Source organism: Aquila chrysaetos, chromosome 1 (genome assembly GCF_900496995.4).
Source record: "Aquila chrysaetos chrysaetos chromosome 1, bAquChr1.4, whole genome shotgun sequence".
Classification (NCBI taxonomy): Eukaryota; Metazoa; Chordata; class Aves; order Accipitriformes; family Accipitridae; genus Aquila; species Aquila chrysaetos.
The window spans coordinates 4325741-4350939 of record NC_044004.1 but is presented as its reverse complement, the minus strand read 5'-3'; the positions used below and the strand labels follow the sequence as shown (position 1 = coordinate 4350939).

General features: G+C 37.1%; 1 protein-coding gene across 4 annotated transcripts in view; it reads right to left on the bottom strand.

Annotated features, from left to right (window-relative positions):
• The window catches only part of CTNNA2 (catenin alpha 2), a 460705-nt gene that overhangs the window by 34969 nt on the left and 400537 nt on the right, over window positions 1-25199 (bottom strand). For all 4 annotated transcript variants that reach the window (XM_030042992.2, XM_030043077.2, XM_030043163.2 and 1 more), the window contains 4 exons: window positions 14001-14152; window positions 6919-7032; window positions 3313-3494; window positions 476-581 (listed from right to left, as the gene is read on the bottom strand). In XM_030042992.2, coding sequence (XP_029898852.1) covers window positions 476-581; window positions 3313-3494; window positions 6919-7032; window positions 14001-14152 — 554 coding nt within the window. The remainder of the gene's footprint in view (window positions 1-475; window positions 582-3312; window positions 3495-6918; window positions 7033-14000; window positions 14153-25199) is intronic.

The window sequence follows — 25199 nt, the reverse complement described above, 5'->3', positions numbered from 1 at the left end:
GAGCAGGGGGCTGTAAGGTGAAAGCACAATACCCTGCTGAAAAGCAGAAGAAAGAGAGTCAGAGAATCTTGAAAAAGAAAAGTGCCATATCAAGGGAAATTGCTGGAAGAACAAGCTGAAAACAATATAAGGATTCCTAGGCATATGGCAAGGGTAACAGAGCATCCAAGTCTCTACTGATTTCGTGACAGCAAATATATCAGTCTAATTCTAGTACAATCACCTGGGTCCAGAAGTGAAGCTGTGGAACAATTCAGGCATTTCTGAGGTTTACAGAGACTCATTTATGACTTTCCTGTACTGCAAAACCCAAGCTGATTGGTATAGAAGAAACAACTTATATTCAATGGGTAGATCAGTATCCAGGCAGTGACTTTCAACAGGTAATTTTCTGCCCAGTAAAGATAACATTTTCCTGCAAAAGGCAACTTATTGATAGAGGTTACATTATATTTCTGCTCATTTTTGTTGTTACCTGATCAGCTACCGCCCGTGCCAATTTGTCCATCCTCGATCCTGCCTCTGCAATCTTCTTGGCCGCATTAATGACATCTGATGTATTTTTCAGGGGGCCTTTACCTCTGTGAAATACAACACAATTACGCGCAATCTAAATAAATCATGAAAGGCAACAGTTTTAGTGACCCTGTTTGGTGCTTGATTTTAAAATAGTAACACGAATGACTTCTTAATTTATTACAATTTCACCTTTTAACTACTTTATAATACAGCTTGATTAAGAAATCGGTCTGCTATATTTCCTCTCTCTTATAAAATGCCTCACTAGTAATTTAGCCTGATGGCGCCTTCAAGCACATGAGCTATACTTAATAGTATATGCATTTTTAAGTGCTCATTAAGCCAACATTCTTTCTGGAATGCACAACTATTTCAAAATTCTGTTATTCCCAAGCCAGTGCTAGAAGTTAAGCCTGTCATGTCTAGAGAAAGAATGTCACATATTAGGAAAACCTTTTTTAGTAGATTTTTGTCAGAAAACAAAGATACATGAAGCATAATCCTTATGCTACACTTAAATGTTCCCCCTAAAACATGTATAATTAGCTTTAAGACTGATCTTTCACTATACTTTTAAGATGATGTATAAAACTCTGATTTTAGTCATTGAAGATACCAAAATGTATATAGACAAAAAGTTAAAAGCCACTGCAGACTTTTCTGAGTTTGTTTCAGACTCAAAACTTTAATCCTGTTTGTAATAATAAATTTGCTACTGCTCCTACAAATGGCTCAATCGGAAGCGAGCTGATATTCCTTTCTTTTTCTTTCTTTATACTATGTGGAGAAATTTAGCTTCAGACAAGACTGATAGAAAATTATAATATGATCAAACTTAGTTTTTTCTAAACTAAGACTGAAGGCATTTTTTTCTAAGCACAACTTAGTATTATCTTTGCACTTTTTTCATCTATAATGCCAAGAATAACATACTGAAACATATTGACATTTTTATCTTCTTTTCATACTTTCATTTCCACCTTAAACAGATATTTAAATACAAGTATCCTACTTTAGTTGAACTTAAACTGTAGAAAAATCCTTCTTAGTGACCTTGTATGCTTCTTCTGCATTACTTACATCAGCAGATCTGACTGTCACAAACTCCATGCATTTGAAGAATTATTCTATTTTAACACTGCTGAGGTTACAGTCAACCAAAAAGGTGTGAAACGCTTTGTTCTGTTTTAATGGAATATATTAAACAAGTTTTTATTGAATCTGATGTAGACAGAGGTGCACTTTGATTTTTTTTTTTAATTTACTTCAAATATGACAGTAGTTTTCTCCTATTCTCATATTAGTTCTGTTCTTTTGATGGTAGGAAATGTAATTACAAAACTTTCAATTTGATATTCAATGTATCAAAGATTGTCCAGCAGGTTGCAGAAAGCATTCATATTCTGGGCTGTTGCTTTAGAACATTATTTCTTCCTTCCATGGGATGATGGCACTGTTTGGCAGTTTCTCACTCTGGTTTTGGGCTGAAGGATCAGAGCACCAAAGACAATACAAATACAAAAGTAATAAAGATTCTTCTAAAATATCACCCTTCACAGGAGGTTCTATACTGTCATTTGGCATACAGGAGTGGTGAGTCTACTGCAAAAAGAATAGTTGTAAAAGCACAAACTGAGAGAAAAATAAGCTGAGAGAGTAATTAATTGGAAAGAAGTATAGTAGTAATCTATTAAAGTAAGCAAACTTTCTATATGCATAATTAAATTTAACATGGATAAAAATGTTTGCTGTTGCCTATTACCAATTAACTAACTATGCAAGCGCAAATAGTCAAGTTATTTGCAAATTAATGGTATTTTTACACCTCCCATCTATTTATCTGCCTATCTATCCATCTATCAGTCAATCCATCAATCAGGTATGTGCAAACCCTATATTGTCAATGCAGAGACTGTCTCCTCTGAAATGGGTTGAAGGCTCCAGAGACAAGGCATGTGATCAGCTGGAGATTAAGAAATCTATTTGAGCATCTCACTGAGATGAATAAATGGATCTCTTATTTTAATTCTGAAGAAAAAACCTGGAGATTTTTGTCCAGTTATGTCTAATCATATTTTGATAAATACCATTTAAAGTTTTGAACTCCCATTAAAAATAAACACTGAAAAAGATTCAAAGAATCTTGTAAAATGTTTTCCCCGGTGTGATTAACAATATGACTATATTTAAACAAAATAATTCTGTTTATATGATATCATTAATGAATGGCCTTTTGATGCTTTGCAATTAGAAAAGAACAAAATATCATTAGAAAAAAAGAAATGAAAGCAAAAAAACCCAAAAACATTACTGACAGGCTCCAATAAAGTGTTAGATCAAACCAGTTTCATTTCATTTAAGATTTTTTTGGAAAGAAGTTCAGCGTTCAAAATGATATAAATAGTTTTGCCATTATTTTTGATTGACACAAATTGTGTTGAAATGTTGAGAGTTCAGAGAGGCACATGCATTTAGATGGGTACTAAATGAAATGTCAGTTGAGTGTCTGTAAGGTCACAGACTACCTTTGCTGCTGAAATTCAAGAAGACGTGCAAGTGAAACAGATTTGCAAATAGGACAAAAACTTCGTGTGATTAATCCCATTTGGCGAAATAGCCAGAGGAGTCATACCTAAAGAACAGTACAACCCATCCCGTTACGTATGATGTGTGTTACCTGGCTTTGCATTCCCCAAAACACAGCACATCATCTCAATAGGCTACAAATTGCAAGAAAAAGGAAAGATGTGGGATGTCTGAAGAAGTCCTCAGCACAGGTTATTTTATCCTTACCTAGTAAAGTCTGTCATTTCCATCATAATCATGCACATCTGCTTTGCCAACACAATGATGTCATTACCACTGTCATCCCACTTGGCCACCTCCGCATCCAGTTTGCTCTTTTCTTGGTGGAATATCTCTACCTGCTCGGCAATCTTAGCCTTCTCCTCCTGGGGAAGCTGAGCCATGATAGCCTGGAGGAAAAATGGGAGAAGTTAGGCATGAAAAAAGGAAGCTAGTAACTATACATTTCCAGCAGTCCAAACGGCATGCCCATCTTCTAGTTTCTTTTTAGGGGAGTTGAAGTTGTGAAGCAAAATCCGGTAGACATTTGATTTCTGTTAGGACAGCCAAAACCAAATTCACAGGATGTTTGTAGCTCTTCTTATACCTTCAAGAATTTAAAAATTATATATGTGATGCCACGATATACAGATCATTCACCAGTCGATACAGGAAGATTAAAGAATATTCCTGTTAAATCTTAACTTTTAGGAAGAACGGAATGAATGAAATCTATGGGAAAAAGCAAACTGAATTGCCAGTATCTCCTCCAGTCTCATTCTTTGTCAGAAATAGAGGTTTTCTGCTTAACCCAACACTGAAATAAGCTATGACATGCAAGAAAATACATTTGAAGTGAATTGTAATGAATGCACCTTTCAATAATGTTTAGTGGTCTAATTGCCTCTTGGAAGATATGCAAAAAGGTGTTACGCAGGTTGATACTAACCTGCCTCGACATTATCAACAAAGCAGAAAGTTCCCTGCACCACCCCCAAAAAAAGAAAACCCTACAAAATGATAATAATTTCTTTTTAAGATCAAATGGACACTTCCAATAATGATTTCCAAGTTGAGCTACTATTTGGCTTTAGGGGTTCTGAAGACCACCTTATGCATTTAATGGGGTGTGACACATATTTAGGTATCATTACATTTTTTCTTGTTTATGTCACTTTCAATCAGCTGAAGTCTTTCTCTACATATTCTTAAAATGCTCTTGGCTTTTAAAAATTCATAACTGACCTTTTCCAAAACTGAAATTAAAAAAGGTTATAAACAGTAGATCAGAAAATGAGAAATTTGCAAGTTAATCAAATTAAAATTCAACACATGAGTTTTAATTAGGCCTTATCAATGTACCTCAGCAGTTTCAAATGTTAGCTTATTAGTCTTTCCACAGAAAAATGCAGTGTAAGTCAAGCTAATAAATAAATAAATATATAAAATACACATAAAACACTAGAACAGATGAATTAACTGAAATTAAGAGAATGTGATAGGAGTAGTAAAATTCGGAAAGCCCATCTGTATGTCTCACATGTGGCTTCCTTCTGTGAGCAGCTTCACCTGCACCACCCTTTAAACTGGTATACAGTGTTTTAACATTTCTATTCCAGCTGCTGATAAGTTTTTGAAGAAGCTATATCCTATAGCAAATGCGGCTCATATATTCAAGTTTTATTTCTACTGAAGACCAATGCAAGTCTTTCTACTGATACACTAATAGCTTTATGGAGTAAGCATATTAAAAAAATCCATTATATTCCACAAATAAAAATCCAGTTTTTCTACAGAAAAGGTTCAAATAAGATACTATTCTGCTTAGCAGACTCATTTCAATGAGTTACTTAAGAGTGTGGACTGAGCGGCTTCTGTTTAGCGTGTTTTCATTTTAGGTTTTCGTTGTTTGCTGCTTCTTGAGACATACTGCATTCTACAATATGCAGGAATGGGACTGTCTTTATAATATATTATGTTTATACAGTCTGTAGCTGATCAAAGCAGAAGGTTTTAAGTGCAGCAGTGATAATAACTGCAATAAGTGTAATAGATTTTAAGACTCCTAAGTCCCTAGGTGAACTAGATTCTTAGTAAAAATATCACTGCAGTCTTTACTTGGTTTTCAGATCAAGAAAGGATGATGTGCTACCTAATCCTAGAGGTAATCCAAAAAAAAAAAAAAAAAAAGACTGTGAAATAACTGTATTGTATCTCAATACTTTTGTACCTGAGACTTAATTTAGTAGTAAATTCTTTGAATATATCAAACAGGACTTTATGCTCCTTAAAATATAAAAATCTCCCAAAGATAGCCAACTGCATCCAGAACATAGTTCTGTCATCGTTCTTAGGGTAAGGTATCCAGGTATCGTTCTGCAATTCTCCTGATTGCATGGTTTTCAGCACCAGTTCCTGGTCATCCAGCTCTCTGGGATGGGACCTACAAACCATCTGCTCTTCATCTAGGTGATAATGATATGTATGATATGTCCCTGATATGCAAGGACAAAACTTTTTGTCCTTGGGATGTAGTGATAGAAACCCAGCTTTTCTGATACATGGTATGGTTTATTTACCATCTGTATTCAATATTCAGGGAAATTAATTTAAGACAAAAAGAAACCTCTGCCCATCCCACTGAATCTATGTCTCATGTTCCTCCCATACCTCTAAGTTAGCTTCATTTAGGTTTTCATTACTGTACTGTTTCTTTTCAGGGTGTAAAATATTTGCGTCAAGCCCTAACATACTCTGAGTCTTCCTATGGCAGCTGAAAATTCTTTCCTGGTCCTCTGAATTGACTTTCAAAGCACCATTGCCTTTTGGTCTTCAGGTTCTCAGCCCCACAAATCCTCTTCCAGAATTCAAGGTAAGAAGTCACCGTTCCAGTTACCAGCTTTCGCTACAGTGTTTGAGTGGGTGAGTGGAGAATGCTTCTCATTTAGGCCATTACTTCACTTTTAGCATTTATCAGAAGAAACCACAGACCTGTGCAAAACAGCCATAAAAATCATTCAGGTAATTCCCAGTTCCGCACTGGTTCTCTGCTGGAAAAGTTTAGGCTTTTTTTTAAACTCTCTTTCCAGTCAAACATATTTTCATTATATCATTTGCCCCCAAAATTATATTCTGATGGTTGGGGGTTCTTTATAATCTGAGCTGAGCAGCCTATTTAGTAAAAGGTAAACATTCATCAGAGGGTGGCATAATCCTGAGTGTTAACAAACTTCACTCCTCCAGCACCTGTGACCCCTGAAGCACTCATCAGCTTAATTTGCAATCCCCATGCACAAGCTGAGGTCACAAATCACAATGACTTGAGTTTATCATGATGTAATTACCCTGGTAAAATTACATTGACTCAGTAACAAATGCCTTCAATTACAATTAAATTACAGGGACTACTCGGTAGCTTAAACAGATCTTCGTGACAGGTTTGCACACTGGGAAACATGACTAATGTAAGATTTCTCTGGATAGAGCACATGGTGCCCTGATGGGATTTTTTTTTTTTTTTCTTTTTTAATTTGCTGACTACTCCCACGGTTTCAGCACATTCCAAACCTGCAAGACCTTCTCCTACAGCACTAGCTGGAGCAAACAGCTGATACAAGGCATCGCATAAGCCTAAGGAAGATCACTGAATAAAGTCAGTGCTTTTAAAATAGGTGAGACATAAAAAAAACTTTAAACACCGAGGTCAACTTACTTACTCCTGTCCTTTCTTAAGTGACCCTGAAGATTTGAAATCACTGCATTTTCTTTCTGAGGCACAGCTTTTTATTTGTAGCTATACAGACACTTAATGTAGTACGTGGGTTTTATACTCACCCTTGCGCTCTGGCCAGCAATAAGCTGGTCATCTTCGGTCTGAACGCTTGTTCGGCTGCGAACGTCATAATCTTCCTGTTCGAAGTCTGAATCATCCTCTAGCTCTTCGGGGGTCTAGAGAGAGAGAGACAGGGAGAGAAAGCAAAAGAGAGGAGATGACAAGCTTATAAAGGGTACAGACAAAGTCCTGTGTACAGTAAGATCTTATTTCATCGACTACCTGCCCAGGAAATGCTGTTTCTCTTTCCTTTTAAATTAACTTGTCTGCCCAAGCAGTCAAGAACTGAAATTGAATTGTCTTAAAAATTAAGTTGTTTCAACTCTAGCTTTCTTTACAAATGGCATTTATCATTACCTTGCTGTAACTTTTCTTAACTCTGTTAACATGACGAATGCAGTTCCAGGAACAAATATCCTTTGGAAACACTAACAACCGGAATGCAGTATTTCAAAATAATGTAATTTCATATATAAATGGACACTAATACTATTATATTACTGGAATCTCCATGTAATCTTCAACAGAGAAAGTAAATACCTGGGAAAAAGTAACCAACATCCTGAAGGAAAAGTTATCAAAGCAAATAAGAGATTTCCCCTTGAAAGAAAACGTAAATGATGTCAACTGTTTTTGAAACAAATGTAAAGTTTATAATCTGCTTTATCTTGTTGGTTCACGTGGTTCTTTTCAGATACAGAGCTTTGGAATTTGCCTCATCCCATAAACCGAAACTATGTTATCTCCATTGCTGGTGCTATGAATGGTGTGAGGGTCTCTGGGCAGACTGATTAAACCTAGTTACGTATCTGCTGGCTTCAGGTTGTTTAAAATGTTGGAGGGAGGGAGAAAAAAGATAATGGATGGATCTGTTTATTTGTTTTTTTCACGTTCTAGCAAAAAATTAGGAGCAAAAAAATTTGCTTATGTATATACGGAGAGACAGCCTACTTTAGATCACTATTGAGTACTATATTTAATATAGAGGGTGCAAACCCAGAAACAGTCTTTAGAAGGAAGATTATATTCCATTTTGTGCTTGAATAGCATCTAGTACAACAATCTGGCCATGGGTAACTTCTGTAGGTACAATACACGATAGTGGTAATAGAAAAAGATCACAGGAACTGTGCAGAGAAATCCTCACCTTACTGGATACACATATGCCTCCATGTTAACCCAGAGGGCCAACCATTACAGAAGAAATCATCCATGCTGGCATTTTGTGCTTGGAGGCAACGTCAAGTTTGCTAGCAGAGGTGCTAATCATTGCCAGTTGTCATTACAGCTCTGTCTTGAAGATGCTCAGTCACTAGGAACTGGTCCAAACCCTCTAACATAATGTAAAGAAGTCTTTTGGTGATATTTATATTACAGCCTGGTTTCCAACATGAAATGCACATCACTGTTTGTAATGGAAAATCAGCTGCTTTGCTAGCTACATGGTGAAGTGCGCATGGTGGGGTGAGTAAACGCAGCCATCGCCATTTCGCTTAAAGAGTATGAATTAGAGACGTGTTTTGATGCTGAGTGCTGGATGAAGAAATAACCAAGTATGGCAGTATGGTGATGAAACTCAGGCTGCATCTCTGAAGAGATGCATGTACAGATAGTATATATAACAGAACAGACAGGAGATGAAGTTTAAGTGAAAAAAAATGAATTTCTCTTTTCTCTACTGCCACAGGAAAAAAAAAAAAAAAAGATTGGTACCCATCATTATAATGTCCAATGGTCGTGCCTTCCAATCTCCTTTAATCATTTTATTCTCTCTGCTCCACTGCCTGAGGGCAGGATGTGACATTAAAATCTGCCATAAGCAAACCAGCTACAACTCCCTGAGCAAAAGAGCATTTCCGATCATAGGGCTCAGCTTTTCAGCTGCCTAGGCTTTACTGTGAAGAACAGGAACAGCATGGAGAGTTTCAACCCCTTCTTCATAAACCAGCTGGCTCTTTCCCATCCTCCAAGTTTATTCAACTAGCCAGTTGCACCGGGCATTGTAAAACCAGTACCCCTCCCCCCCCCCCCCCCCGCCCCAGTATACTCTTCTTAGGTTCTTCGGTCTCCACTTTTATAAATAAAACTATAAAAGACAATGTGCAGCCCTTTCCCAGGCTTTCATAGTCAGAGTTGCAGTAAAGTAAGGGTGTAATATTCAAAATACTACATCTCAACACTGCAACCAGTAAGGACAAGAGGATGCCACTTAAAAAGATAAAATATTCTGAAAATTCTATGTTTCAGGGATTTATTCTTAAAGAAAAATTCAGAAAAAAATGTATTGCCGCTACCGCCTGACATTTGCAATCTTAAAATTTGTGGTCTTTAAAAGATTGTAACTTAATGGGTATAGATGTTGAACTTGGAGAAAATGTAGTGCAAACCAAAAGGACAAGTTAATGCAACTGTTAATAATATACTACAAGCACAAGAAATCTCAGTATTTCCCCTCTGTACAAGTGAGATCTAACTCAAAACTACCTTTCAGATTCACTCTCTTAAGGTTTTCAAGTGTAGTGAATTTAACACCCTCATTTTCTTCAAAAAATAGCTACATTTTTCGTTAAGATGAAGAACAGTGGTTAACTGTGATCTGTATGTTGCCATTTCAAACATGTTGCATGCTTTTCACTCTTGCACCGTTGCTTTGTTTTATCTGATCTCTTGGAGATGCAGCCCATATATAATAGAGGCTCTTATTTGTTTACACACAAAGGTATAAAAAAGAAATATTATATTGAAGTACCTTGACTTAAAGATTTTTACTCTTAGCAGGGCCTTCTAAACATGCCATAACAACTCTTGATTTTTGTGCACAATTAACAGGACCTTGGTATTTAAAACCTAGTTTCCAAGACAACAAAGTCTGGAACTTAATTTATCTGAGTTGGAGGACAGAAGGACTGAATCAGTCTTGCAGACACCTGAACCTATGGTCACACAGATGTAGGAAACATGGATTTGAGACTGGAGACAGCTTCCAAAAAAACTCTGACAACCACCAGTGGCAGGAGGAGCGAGACTTATTTTCAAAACTAATAGGTTTTATAAACTCATTGCTTTGAGCAACAAAATGGACTGTTTTTATAATTTTTAGTCTATCTGTTCTGTAGCACAGGCCGTAAGACTTCCCAGGACTAATTTTTTTCAAATACAGTATCTCTACTACACATAGAGCATATTCTTCAAATCATTCATCTAATTCTGATGAATTCTCCCAGTGAAGAAAAATCTTTCACAATCCCAGATAAAACACCCAGTAAATATATACTTTCTCTTTTAATATGCTTGCTCTATTTCTAATATGAATTTGGTGACTTTCAGCTTCCAGTCATTGGAATTTTTTCTTTTTTAAATCTCTTTCTTTCTGCTAGACTGGAGATCTTGCTGTAAACAAAATATCTTCCATCAATATAATTTTGTTTCATCTTTTGTAACTGCAGTATAAAAATGTGAATTATGCATGTATAAGTCGTAAAATGGCATATATACGCAGATTTATAAATGCTATTTGTTTAATATTTCACCAGTTCAAATATACTTGATGAAGATAGAAACCCCACTATGCTATAGTGCTGTATGCACTTAAAAACTGTAAGATGCAATTATAGGAATTTCAGCACTGTAAACACCAAGTCAAGCTAACTTTGTAATGAGAGGAAAGAAAGACTGAAAAGATATTCCCCCTTTTCTTTACCATGAAAATACCTTCTAATTCTAAAAGCTAAGGAGAAAAAAAAAAACCCTTTATAATATGCTTTTTTATCCAACTCCATGGTACTCTGTACATTTGTTTTTGTACAAAGGCAGTTGCAGCCTGAGGGACTTAGGTGCTGCAAGCAACATCTGAGTGGCAACATCAAGAGAACATCTCTCACAGCAGGTCTTCAGCTGTTTAATGATTTCCAGTAAAATCTAACGCTTTAAATTCAACCTGAGGAGCCACAGGCAGTCAATGTAGACTATGGACCCCATAACACCCTTTGGAGATAGGCTGTTTAAAAAGATGATGGGATTCTGCACCAAGTCTAGTTTTCCAGAGCATCTGAGATGTAGCAGCACTTTGGATTTCACCACAGTGGCTACCCCACAGGTGATCACGGTTAAACCTACATTGACCAGTGTGGAAGAGTAGGAGAACATTCACACATCCAAACAGTTGGGGCTAAGGACCCCATATTTGTACTACCCTCATCTCATTTTTATTGAGACTCGCTGTAGTCTTCTCCCATGGACTGAAAGTCTCTTAACAATAGAATAGAATGGAAGTGCATATAAGCTGTTCCTAGAGAGCATCTTCCAGGATCACCCCAAAGAATCAAGTTTATAAGCTCTAAGACTACTCTGCAACATGAACTGAAACGCGGCAAGAGGAAACAACTGGAGATTGGCTCCAAAAGTGCACTCCTGATCCAAACAGATGTTACACTAAGGCTAATGTAGATGCAACTAATGACAAGGTTGCCAATAGCAAAGGCCACACGTGAAAAGAGAAGACCGGCCTCCGAGATCCATAAGAATGAGAAAAGGTGCCATTGTGATTATTCCAAACTGTAGAGAGGGTTTCTGTCTAATAACTGAGGGAATTTCATAAATACCTATGAAAAAAACCAAAGTGTAATTTGATCCCCATGCTGTAATAGAAAAGATGTTGGAACTAAGTTATTATTTTCTATCTTATTTTTAGGTTCTATAATTATACTCCTAAATTTATTTATACTACTTCATAAGTTGTGAAAGAGTTTTTTTCTTCTGTATAGATCATAATAATAGTCCTCAATGCAAAAATGAGTCTTCTTTCTCCTCCAAAGGGACAATAAAATCTCCCCTTTTCAAGGGAAAAGAGAAGAACAGAGATTATCCCCCTTTCCTTCAGCTTACTAGAAGTAATAATACCAACAAAAATTAATTTAAAAAGTGGCTTTATTTCCTCTATGGAATGAGGGAATCATCTCAGATAAATTCAATCTTTTATGGCATGCACATGAACAATTACTGCCTGAAAATAATTGTTTGTGTCAGATGCTCTAAAAAGTTTGCAAGTTTGTTGTGGCTTTTTTTTTTTTTTTTAATAAGTCTGCAAGAAGTTTTACAGCCTGAATTAAAGGGGTGCATGAGATTTGATAGATTCTTAGATAAAAATATTCTAAAGACTGTATTTTATAGCTTAATACCTCACCCTTTAATTATACATTCCATTTCAATGTGAGATGTTCGGTTGGGAATGCTAGAGTGTCTCAAACTGAAACTAATTTTGTTTTCGACAGAAAATAACATTCTGATTCAGCAAACTCTGGTCTATGTAAATTTATATATGTGGATTTTCCCAGTTAACTCACAAGGATAATGAGTCCATTTATGTGCTTTAGTTCTCTGCCTGGATAAGGAGTACTACATTTAGCTCCATAAATAAGTTAATTGTCTGAATGCAAAAATACATCTTCCTAATCTGGGTAAGCAGAATTCATTAACTGATATCATACCAGGAGCAGAAAGTAGTAGTGATACAATTGCAAAAGTAACCTGGGATGTTTCTAAGGCGACTGCGAAGCCTGCATGCTGATCAGCTTTCCGAGCTAGTAGTTAACGTAACAGTAAGACAGCAACGAAATAAGTGAATGTGCCTCCGGAATTTAAAATGGTGCTTTGTGCTTGGCCGAAACATCTCACCCAGTATGGACAGTCTCATGGCAACCTCTCTGGGACAACTCTGATGTACAGGGAGGTGCTGGAAGCCAGAACTCTGCGTAGGGGATGGGAAAGCGTGGGTCTATAGCAGATCCCACCTGACGATTGTGTCTCATGAAGCAATTTAAAATGACTCATGAGAGACTATAAAAGATTAAAATGTGCTTAGAAGGGGTTCTTGCCCTAAGAGAAGTTTGGAAACTGCTCTTACAGACTAAGGAACTGGATAATCAGATCCTTTACTCTGCAGATCTTTCGTTTCCATCCCAGTCCAGAAGAGTTACAAATACCCCCGTGTTGCACACCCAGAAGACAGGATGGGTTTGCCCCCATCATCACTCACGACTGTAATTCAGGCTACCTGAGATTAGCACTGGGTACGGAATGGAATTTATGCTTCGCAGTTATAAAATTAAGCCTGTCAAAAGCTTTTTCTGTAAATGTTAATACATAGTGACAGATGACTAAAATGGAGCTATTTTGGAGTGCTCCAACTGCCTGAAGTCTTACATCAGTGCCATAATATACTCACAACCACAAGTGTATGTTACCTGTTTGCTCAAAGGGATGAGCTGTTGTTTTAGCACTGTTATTTGCTTCGTAAGTTTTCCCTGTGATTTTCTCCGTAGCTTTATTTGTACGTGGCTTTCACTGGGGCAGATACAAGGTAAATTGGGTTTCAAATAAGAGTTTCAATTGCTGAAGAGATATCCAAATGAGGTTTGGTTTGTTGTTTGGCTGGGGTTTTTTTCTAGGTGTTTGACTGTAGACTACACTGGAAAGCAAGACACACATCTACTCTCACAATAATTATGTTGTTCTGGGGGTTTTTTATCTGTTTGTCTTTTTAAAAGATGCCTAAGCAAATTGAATCAACTGGTTAGTCAATGCTGAAATGACACATTCTTTACCTCAGTAAACATTCAAAACCATCCCTGCAGAGGCTCACTGGAGCAGCAAGATAATTTATTTATTCATTTAGATTTTAACCAGACTTACCTCAAATCCTAGGCAGCACACATACATCAAAAAAAAAAAAAAAACAAAACCAAAAAAAAACCCAACAAAAATCTACACAAACTTTGAAGATCTTAGCAAATTAATGCTATTACTACAGAAACAGTAATAAAGTTTGCATCTATTGGCAGTTGTGATCAAATCTTCCCCTAGGTAATTAACAAAATAATTGTGGTTCATCTCCTAAAATCCCCTCACCTCTTTACTTACTAATTCTTTTTTGCTGCACATACTTTTGTTTCACGCTTGTTTCAATGTGAAACTTTTCTGGCTTATTATGAAACAAAGTTGATTCCAAGAAGCTTTCATATTCCTCTCATCCAATGAGATACTTTCCCGTAAGTCCCAGCTTTTATTTCTCAGGTGCCTTACATACCCTTATCATCAGAACAGCTTTCCTGATGTCACGAACTCCATCATAAACCAAGCGGGAGGCATCTATGAATTCATTCTCTTCAAATGGCTGTGGGACATTCGCACTCAAAGCTTCAATGGCAACCTCAACTTGTTCAGCAAAACGTGGCATAACTAGATTAAACAAAATGAAAGGCGGTAAGATTAGACACCTCTTTTCGTGAACATTTTCCCCCTGCCCTTGGGCATAAATACTTTCCAGTAGACATGGTACATACTGTCGTTACAATTTCAAGACCCAGGAAGGCTCATGGCGTGGGTTTGTACCGACTCTACACAGGCAGAGCTCTGGCACATTTTCTGACAGCATGAAAATAGCAATCTTCACATTCTCTCCTCCAATTGCACAACAAAGAATGTAAAACTTCCTTTAAAAGGTGTGATTTACTAACTTCTAAAAGACTGCAAGATATCTGAGCTATCAGTAAAGTACATTTAAAACATTTACAACTTCAAATGAACACAGTACATATTTATACCAAATGATCAAAGCAAAATGTAGCCATTATGCGTACTAATTTAGACAACTAACTGCAGTCTAGCTCATAATGAACAATAATAATTGTATAAGGGACAAAATGCAAAATCTAGCAAATTACTTTTGTGAAGGTACGTAAATGAACATTCTGTTTCTTCACTATCGTCATGTATGTAACACAAAAAATAGCCATAGATATTAGCTAACAGTATTATGAGCTGTGGTATGAGCTTTTTAAATACATATCTTAAAGCAATTATTTACTTACGTAAACAGTTTAAAGGCATTCCTTGAAGTAACAAGAGGCTTTAATCAAATTTTATACATGATTCCTTTGAAGGTATAATCACTTTCTGCATATCACGTATGCAGAAAGATAAATGTTCCCCAAATCAGTCCCCTAACAACTTAAACCCAAATCCTACAAACAAGAACATAAACATTAGGTCCCACTAATTACAATGCACCTATAGTCCTGTACTTAGTTACTCCTATTCTTCAATATTTTAACATTAATATTGGAGGACTGGGCTCTTGTATACTACAGGACAAATAGAATCAAAGCTTCATTAGAAATCTGGATACAAAATCCACTGGGATAAATTAATTGATTAATTAATTAATCAAATTAAGCTTGACCCCCCCCACTTGGGTCAAGCTTGAGATTTACAGATAACCATCTTTTCATTATATTCCCATCATTTTTATTACTTGCCTTCTTCTAGCACCTAGGTATCCAAATCATGTACCTCTGTCTTTATTATTTTGGCACTATAATTGTAAGAACAGGAAAAGATGATTCCTAACTCAGACAGTTGCCTTTTTTGTTATAATATTGTCTTTCTTTATCATCTTTTCCCTAGACTCTATTTTTAATAATTTCTGGTAGCCTTATCCTGACTGATGAATACAAAGGGCAAATTCCAGTGTCATTTTCATCAAGAGCAGTGACAATCTTTCCTAGGAAGTAAACTTTCACTGTGGCAGGAAACCACATTTTCTTCTTGACTGAATGTCCTTAAATATATTTTACTTCTAATGAAAACTATGTTTTATGCATCTTTCTTACTATCTGATTTAAAGTAAAACCACTAAAAAACATGATTCAAGACTACTTTACATTTTGACGAACAAGTGGCAGCAACTATGAGCTCAACCTTTCTGTTTCTGGCATTTAAGTATTACTCACTGGATGTTAAAGGGGAACCCTTTAAAGGGATATATCTATTAAAACCTTGTTCATTCTGCCTATGTATATACACACGCACATATATATATATATGTTTGTTCATGTACACAGATGAAAGAACAGAATTGTATCTTTCATGCAGATAATGCTTGATAAGTGCAATAAGTGCTTGGGGTATATTGGAGAAAACAGGAAAAAGTGACAGCAACAATAGACTTACAAAAAGTAAACATTAACAAAACATTGCTAGGCAGAGGGGAAACATTTTAATTAGAAAAGGAGTTTGAGAGAGCTAGAAGTTTTGGAAAGAGCAGTAATAAATGCATATATCAAATTATCTTAATTAATGGAACACTTGAAAGTGTAGTAGAAGACTAATATGATTGCATAAGGAAGTTTTTAGCCTGAAAAGCAAAAAGCAATCATTAAAAATACAATGAAAACAAGTAAACATAAAGAATAAGAGAAAAACCATTTAGAGTCGTAGGGATAAAACAAGTAAAGCTAGAGGTGCAAAAATGACGACAAAAAAGGAGGCAAAGGACCCTAATATTTAGGGTCCTTGAATTTCTGTCTAGACTTTCCTAAATAGCAGTGGTGGTCAGGTATTTAATATAATTCATAGTAAGTGCAACAGACCTGAATTAGGAAAGGGCAGTTTGGAGAACATCTACATAAACATAAGGAAATGTATCTATCAAATATGTCTTCAAGTTAACAGAGCATAGTAAAATTTACCCCACAGTTCTTAAGAAAATAATAAAAGCAATTTCTGAACCAACTTTGAGAACTCAAGAAAAACAGTAACAGTGAAATTTCCAGGGACTTAGAAAAAGAAGAAAAAGCACATCTCTCTTTTATATAAAGGTAGAGGAGAAAAGAAGGAAGAAATATAGGATATTCAGCCTAATTTCAGTACCCAGAAAGAAAATGAAACATGATGTAAAGCATTTAATGTTTAATTATCTTGTCATTAATGAGCAGATTTTGGACAGGCAACAGGTTTGGCAAAATAGGTTGCATCAAGCTATTACAATATTTTCCTTGACAGGGCAGCTAACTAGTGGGTTGGGGGAAGCAGTAGATATGATACAGCTTGACTTTAGTAAGATTTTTGACATGGCCACACATAACATTCTTAAAAGAAAAACAAGGGAAATGTAAATTAAAATACTATAAGGCGACATGGAACTCATGAGAAAAAGCATTTCAAGGAATAATTGCCTATTATTTCAAGTGGATTCTTGCAATGCATCTAACAATGTGATGCTATTGTAAAAAATGGCAAAGGTCAGTCTAGAATTATTACAATATATAAAACAACGACTTGAGAGAGGATACTGTGAAGTTGCACAGTGAGGCCCTAGTTGGAGTACTATGCCCACTTAAGTACCCAACTGAGATTTTTCCAGCATGTGTACAAGAAAGATGTGAAAATGTTTTGTTAAAAACCCCATATTTTGTGGTTGTATCCAGAATACATTTCTATGTTTCAATAACATAATTTAGTCCAAATGACATAAATGCTTCTATACTCTTTATCTAGAAGCTATTTTTGAATTATGTTTAGAATACTCAAATGAAGCAACTTCCACCAACTCCTCAAGGAAATTATTCATAGCCTGATAGAGTTCACTGCTCAGATTTTTCCCCACCGCCAAAAAGATAAAGATGCTTATTTTAGTTGACGAGTGCAATTAATTTCTCTTCTTGCAATATATATTTAAAAATATATACATAATAAATATATATAAATATATAAAAATATATGAATAAATTTACATTTCACATCTAAGCATTTAATTTGGGCTACAATTATTGTTTTCCAATTTCTTTTTTATCTGACCTATGAATATGAAAACACACAGAAAAAGCAGGCAGGCATACATGCTTTATTTGTTATGCTAGTCTGGTCACAAGCTCACCCTCTGAAGTTGTAAGTCTTACGCCCAGAGATCTACAAGGGAGATATAGAAGTGAAATATATTAAGAGATTATTTACTTGCTAAATCAGAACTCCCCCCAGTATCATGGAAATGCAGCAGGAAAACTATGATATAGCTGCCATCATGGAAACATGGTGGGATGACTTGCACAACCGGAGTGCTGCAACGGATGGCTATAAACTCTTCAGAAGAGATAGGCAAGGAAGGAGAGGCGGTGGGGTAGCCCTGTATGTCAGGGAGTGTTTTGACTGTCTAGAGCTTAACGATGGTGACGGTAGGGTTGACTGTTTATGGGTAAGGATCAGAGGGAAGGCCAACAAGGCAGATATCATGGTGGCAGTCTGTTATAGACCACCCAACCAGGATGAAGAGGCGGACAAAAAAGAAACTGGCTGCTCATGGCTTGGACGGGTGTACTCTTCGCTGGGTAAAAAAGTGGCTGGATGGCTGGACCTAAAGAGTTGTGGTGAATGGAGTTAAATCCAGCTGGTGGCCAGTCAAAAGTGGTGTTCTGCAGGGCTCAGTATTGGGCCAGTTCTGTTTAATATCTTTATCAGTGCTCTGGACAAGGGATCGAGTGCATCCTCAGTAAGTTTGCAGACAACACCAAGTTGGGCAGGAGGGTTGATCTGCTCGAGGGTAGGGAGGCTCTGCAGAGGGATCTGGACAGGCTGGATCGATGGGCCGAGGCCAGTCGTCTGGGATTCAACAAGGTCAAGTGCCGGCTCCTGCACTTGGGTCCCATGTGGGGACCCCCCAACAACCCCATGCAGCGCTACAGGCTTGGGGAAGAGTGGCTGGAAAGCTGCCCAGTGGAAAAAGACCTGGGGGTGCTGGTCGACAGCCGGCTGAATACGAGCCGGCAGCGTGCCCAGGTGGCCAAGAAGGCCAACGGCATCCTGGCCTGTATCAGAACTAGTGTGGCCAGCAGGAGCAGGGAGGTGATCGTCCCCCCGTACTCGGCACCAGTGAGCCTGCACCCCAAATACTGTGTTCAGTTTTGGGCCCCTCACTCCAGGAAAGACATTGAGGTGCTGGAGTGTTTCCAGAGAAGGGCAACGAAGCTGGTGAAGGGTCTAGAGCACGAGTCTCATGAGGAGTGGCTGAGGGAACTGGAGGTTGTTTATCTTCTACAACCACCTGAAAGGAGGTTTAGCGAGGTTGGTGTTGGTCTCTTCTCCCAAGTAACAAGTGATGGGATGAGAGGAAGTTGCCTCAAGTTGTACCAGGAGAGGTTTAGATTGGATATTAGGAAAAAATTCTTTACTGAAAGGGTTACCAAGCATTGGAACAGGCTGCCCAGGGAAGTGGTGGAGTCACCATCCCTGGAGGTATCTAGAAGACATGTAGATGTGGTGCTTAGGGACAGGGTTTAGTGGTGGACTTGGCAGTGTTAGGTTAATGGTTGGACTTGATGATTTTAAAGGTCTTTTCCAACCTAAACGATTCTATGATTCTATGAAATTGTTGTTAAAGTGTTTAATAGGCAGCTATAGGGTCTTTGTTCAGCACCAGATCCTGCAAAATGTGCTACAATGAGAAATGCTCCTCACCAGAAACAAACATTTAATTTCTGAGCGATGTTTTAAACTCATATATTACTTTACTAATACAATGCTGTTGGACTTATGACCTCACTTTACTTGAAATGGATGTACAAGATGAACAAATAGGTAGAGGTCAAAGCAGAGCTCAATTGTCAAAGGATGACAGGATCTTCCATATTTTTCCATATTCTCTCTGTATGGGTTTTTTTCCCTTTCTACCTAAATTTTTATGTCCTTCAGCTCAGTCAATGAAGTCTTACACTAATAATGTTCTGGATTGAAGCCCCACAGGTCATTTTTCTCACAATGCCATTGGAAAGATGCCAACAGTCATGACTTCATTCGTTCATTCAAGAAGCAGCAGCAGCAGATTTGTAAGCATCATGCCATGCGGAGGAGATGGAAAGTTACATTTTATTCATTTTGGTGAACATGAGGTACTCATTCTTGACCACATGTATTACCACGGTGACTGCCCACTGTGTGTGAAAGGTTCTTTCAACAATTTTGACCTTGCAGACCTGGCTATAATTTAGTCCTTAATTTACATTATTACACGTGGATATTATCTGCTGTTTCGAAATGGAAATAGCTATTAAACTATGTAATGAATTGTTTGCTTGCCAATTGCATTTTTACATCATTTTTCATTAGACAAGCAAGAAAAAATATCTTAAACTAATAAGATGCTATCACTTATAAATTCTATAAGCATACATTGTCATTTAATGCAGTAAAGTTTTTGGAAATTGAGTGAAGAACTGTAATATTCTCCAGTTAAGGTTATTGGGCCACACTTGAGGAGCTCCATGTCAGTGATGTATGGGGAAATACCTAACTCAGTTGCACCCACCCACAAAACCTCCAGTCTTTCTTATCTGTCATTTACTGTACAAAGAAGGATATATTTATGCCGACAGTGAAAGAGCTACAAGCAAAATTCAGGCAAAGGCATAAAATCTGTATTTGGAGTTGAAACTTGTAAATGCATCAGATGGTGAGTGATTCATTTATTATGTACAGAGAGATTGGCTATGAATTTCAGATTCAGAAGCAAATCAATACTTTGGGGGAAAAAATAAATATTGTTTTTTTAGTTTGAGCTGTGGTCTTGAAAACAGTTACGCATACACTTGGACTGACAAATGTGATCCATTAACATCTCTCAGTCTAACTACATGAATTAATTAGGCGCCTGCATAAATGTTGACAGAATCAGGTCCCAAGTTAATAGCAACATTTCTAATTTACTGACTTTGTCTTTCTAACAAATAAAGATTTTAAGGCCTTTCTGTAGATGAGTTTTCAGTGGCATTGAAGGTAAGATCACTGCCAACAAAATCTAGGTTGAATGGCTGCTGGAGAAAAATTGGGAAAAAACAAAGTTAAAATTACTTCCATTTCATCTATTGATTTTTTTTTTTTTTTTTTTTTTTTTTTTTTTTTTTTTTTACTATCAGCTTGATAGAAAACTAGCATATCACCATGGGTGAATTCATGCATTGATACAACCTGTATTTTCTTGTGAACCACCTTGCTCTACACAGAAAATACTTTATCTAAAGCTTTTCTTGTTTTTCTCCCACCCCACCCATATCTCCTACATATTAAAACTATCAAGTAATTATCTATTTTCTAAAAATATATTCTCTATTGACTTTTTCTCTTATGGCAATCAGTTTGTACTGCGATGTTTGTACTGAAAAACATAGCTGTAAATTTTGTTTAGTGACACGGGAACAATAAGATTACTGATAGACACGGAAAAGTTAGGTTACATAATAAAATTATTGAGATACAACAATTAAAAATGTTTGGGTGTTATTGCTCATAGCATTAGAATCTTAAGTTTCATTAATATGCAAGATTAAATTAATGCCTAGCTAATTTAATCCACTTTTATGGCCTTATTATTTATGAACTTGAATTCCTCACAATCTTAAGTAGATGTAAATGTTCAGAAATCTAGAAAGGGATAATTAAGACACAAAAACCCAATAAAGGTCACGGTCCCTCCAGGTGCACGGGTTTCTAATTGTTAGTGGTATCAATGGTAGTTAGGAAACTTGGCTTGGTTTCATCCTGTTTCATACATCCAAAAGGTAGAAATCTGTGTTTCCCTATACCAAATGGAGAGCAATAGATGTTTCCATTAGACAATTAATCACACCTACTTTAAGAAAGGAGGCCAAGTTCAGCTGAATCAAATTCTGATATTCCTCTGTCCACTGAATAGAGAGGGAGGACAGGTGACTTGCTTAGACCAGATGTCTGCTTTGGACAACCAAGTTTAGGCATAAATCAATCCCATTCTTGCACCAAATCCTAGCACACTTTTGGCTCTAAATCAGAAGGGTGCCCAGGAGGGTACTGCCTGAGCAAGAAGTGGCTACTTTCCATCCAAATGTCACCAGAGCTGAAGGGTTCCCAAAGGTCTCATCTTTGAGGCATTATTCTAGCCAGAAGACTATTTTTGAACGGCATCAGCAGAGCTACTTCTTAGAGCTTCCTTTTAAAGCGACGAGCACCTACTCGACTCTTTCTAGTATCCAGGGGTTTGGATCCAAGGGAATCACCCTTCTCAAAGAGCAGAGGTTGTTCTCTGGAGCCACACTGTCCTCAGACAAACCAGATGCTTGAGCTCCAGAGAAGTGACTGATCTCACATACCCACGTCTGTTCAGCTTTGCCCTCTGGCTAGCTCTTGGTAGCTCTGCATTCATTTAAGCATTTGTAGTTGTCCTTCGGAAATTTGGTTTTCCCTATGCCATCTTCATAGAGACTAGACATGTAATTTTAGGTGCCAATCACCTGGTCAAAATAGCCCTTAAGTGGCTGTAAAAATCTGGTCTGATTTGGGTAAGATTATTCAAGAATGACATGGCAGTCTAAAGGTTTGGACTGCTACACCAATAAAAGTTGAAGGAGGGATCCCTGAAAATCTCACACAGAGAATCTGTGCTTCTCCTAAACATCACAGTTGTGTATGTCACATAAATCAACAAAATTATCCAGAATGATTGGCGGTTTTGCAAGCTAAGGGTTATCAGGGGACACTAATAAAGAAAAAATCCATGAATGACTCACTACATTAAAAAAAATGACACTGTTAGGAAAAAAGCTCAGCCATTATCCAGATTTAAGAGAGTTTTGTACAGGAAATTCACAAAGCTATAGCTTAAAAATTTCAGAGTTCTGGATGAAATGTCTTCTTTTTTTAATCAATTTTTTTATTAATCCATTAATTTACTTAACTGAGGAAAGAAAGCAGTCTACTGGGAAGTTTGAGTATTTTAAACAGGTATTTAAAAAATAATCCTATGGGATATCTGACACTCTGTCAAAGGCGGCACAATTTCTCAACTTACTTTGAGGGATGAATAAGGAATCACACATGACACCTTATTTAGCTTGAAGTGTTTGTCAAAGTCTGTTTCTAGAAGAACTGTAAATTCCTTATCAGAAGATTCTAAATATTTCATAAAATGTTTTTAAGCCCTAGTCTCGTATCATATCATAATTTACAATATTTCAGTCATGATTATTATATTGCTAATTAAAAAGAAAAAGCTTTATAAAGCTCTACTGAAATACTATACAATATATCATAGAATCATAGAATCGTTTCGGTTGGAAAACACCTTTAAGATCATCGAGTCCAACCATCAACCTAACACTGCCAAGTCCACCACTAAGCCATGTCCCTAAGCACCACATCTACACGTCTTTTAAATACCTCCAGGGATGGTGACTCCACCACTTCCCCGGGCAGCCTGTGCCAATGCTTGACAACCCTTTTGGTGAAGATATTTTTCCTAATATCCAATCTAAACCTCCCCTGGTGCAGTTTCTCATCCTATGGCTTGTTAGTTGGGAGAAGAGACTGACCCCCACCTCACTACAACCTCCTTTCAGGTAGCTGTAGAGAGCGATAAGGTCTCCCCTCAGCCTCCTTTTCTCCAGGTTAAACAACCCCAGTTCCCTCAGCCGCCCCTCATGAGACTTGTGCTCCAGGCCCCTCACCAGCTTCGTTGCCCTTCGTTGCCTAATATGACAGTATTAGACCAACTGGTTTTTTGAGAAGCAGACTTGATTTAAATATTTTGTTGCTTGGGCTGACGTATGCTCCTATGTATGTATCTTTGTAGTACACATTGTGCATAGACATATCATGCATATACATACATATATTAATATTTTTGTTGTCATGGAATGAAGAAATGCCCGTAAATAATTAGGTATGTGTTTTATGTCACTGGATTGGGTTTTCAGAGTGTTTACCGTTCTGGGCTCAGAGAAGCAGTCACTGATTTCTGTTACAGCTAAATACTCATCAGTAAAAATGTGAATACTCATCAGTTCTGGATATTAAACCCTATGAGTCTCACACTGGTCACTCAGGAAAGAGGAAAAGCAAAATTAGGGCAAAATTTGCAGCATGCTGGTTTAAGTGCTATGGCATAGAAAAGGATGAAACATCACTCTCCAAAGCACAAGACCATCTTTTCTCTCCTTGCTATTTAGTGATTCACTTTTCCCGCAATGAAATGGTTAAAGGATAGATGTAAAATAACGAATACGCATACCCTATAGCATTTTGCAGTAAACACAAGACCTTCAGGAAGAATCAGCCTTCACTACCAATACACTGCATCACTGATTTAGCCACGGACCATAAACTCAATGTTCTCAGGGTGCCTTGGATTTATGGCCAAGTCCTGACCCTTTGGCCCATATGTGTTAAGTATGTCTTCTGGCACTTCACAGAAGGCTCCTACTTTATCTGTGGGTATATGCAACTATGTAGTATAGACGTGGTAATGCAACACTTTCAGGAAATGCTGGATTTGTTCATGTGCAGTACAGGTGAGCTGTACATTATAGAAATTAATGGGATGTCTGGAGGTACATTACCAAGTATTGTGAGATATGGACAGACATAAAAGAAAATAAAACAAACCTTCAAAGTTTGTCCTGACTGAACTCATTCGCAGAAAGATAAAATATCAGGGGAGAACCAAGGAAAGCAGTGTCTGCAGGGAGGTGCCTTGTGGCCAGCATAGTAGGCAATCAAGTAATGGAAGGGTCCATCACAAAGCGTAGAAAGAAGGATAACAAATGACGGCTGCAGGGACATATGTGTCTCACCAATTTCAGATGTCTCACTCATTCTCCCGCCTACTTGTGCAAATAAAGACTACATACAGTGAGTACCCCCAAAATATTACCACTAAATGGAATGCCCTTCAGGTTAATATTTCAAATAAAAGCTGGCTGCAGCTCTTCAAAAAATCCCCTCAAGAAAACAGTTGCATGCTGTTGGACACAAAATGGCTTATATAACATAAGCAAAACACCCTTTCTGGCTTTAGTTATAAGTTTGTGTATATCTGTACGTAGGTGTGTGTAGGCAAGGGGACGCAAGGAATGCCAGTGTTTTTATTTGAAAAGATTATTGTACAATTCACACTTATATTCACAAAACATTCTGTTGGAGCTAGTCAATATTCACTGCATTTTTCTGCCCATATTTTCTAGACTTGGTATAAATTTTTTTCTACCTCCACAACCATCCTCCTTACTTTAAAAAATGGCTCTTAAGAACAGAAGATGTTTTTGAGAACAGATTTGAACATTGACTAAGTAATAATGGTTTATTAAAATGGGCACTTTTATTATACTAACCTACTATTCATAATCTAAGATGTCTGGCACATCCAAAATAGATAATCCTAGTCTTTTTAAACTCTCCTGGAGTTAATTTGCCTCCAAATCCCCACATTTCTTTAATTTTGTCATCCTTATCTTGACCATCTTCCATTTCTGGAAGATTTTTAGGTTGTGGAGATCAAAGCAGAAGCAACTATTCGGGGCATTCAGTGAACATCCTCCTTAAAGTACAGGCTAACATCTTAAACATGGATGTGAGGGCTGTTGTACATGGAAAAGGTATCTTTGCCCAGCTGCCCATAATGTTGCCATACTTTTTCTGAGAGGATGAA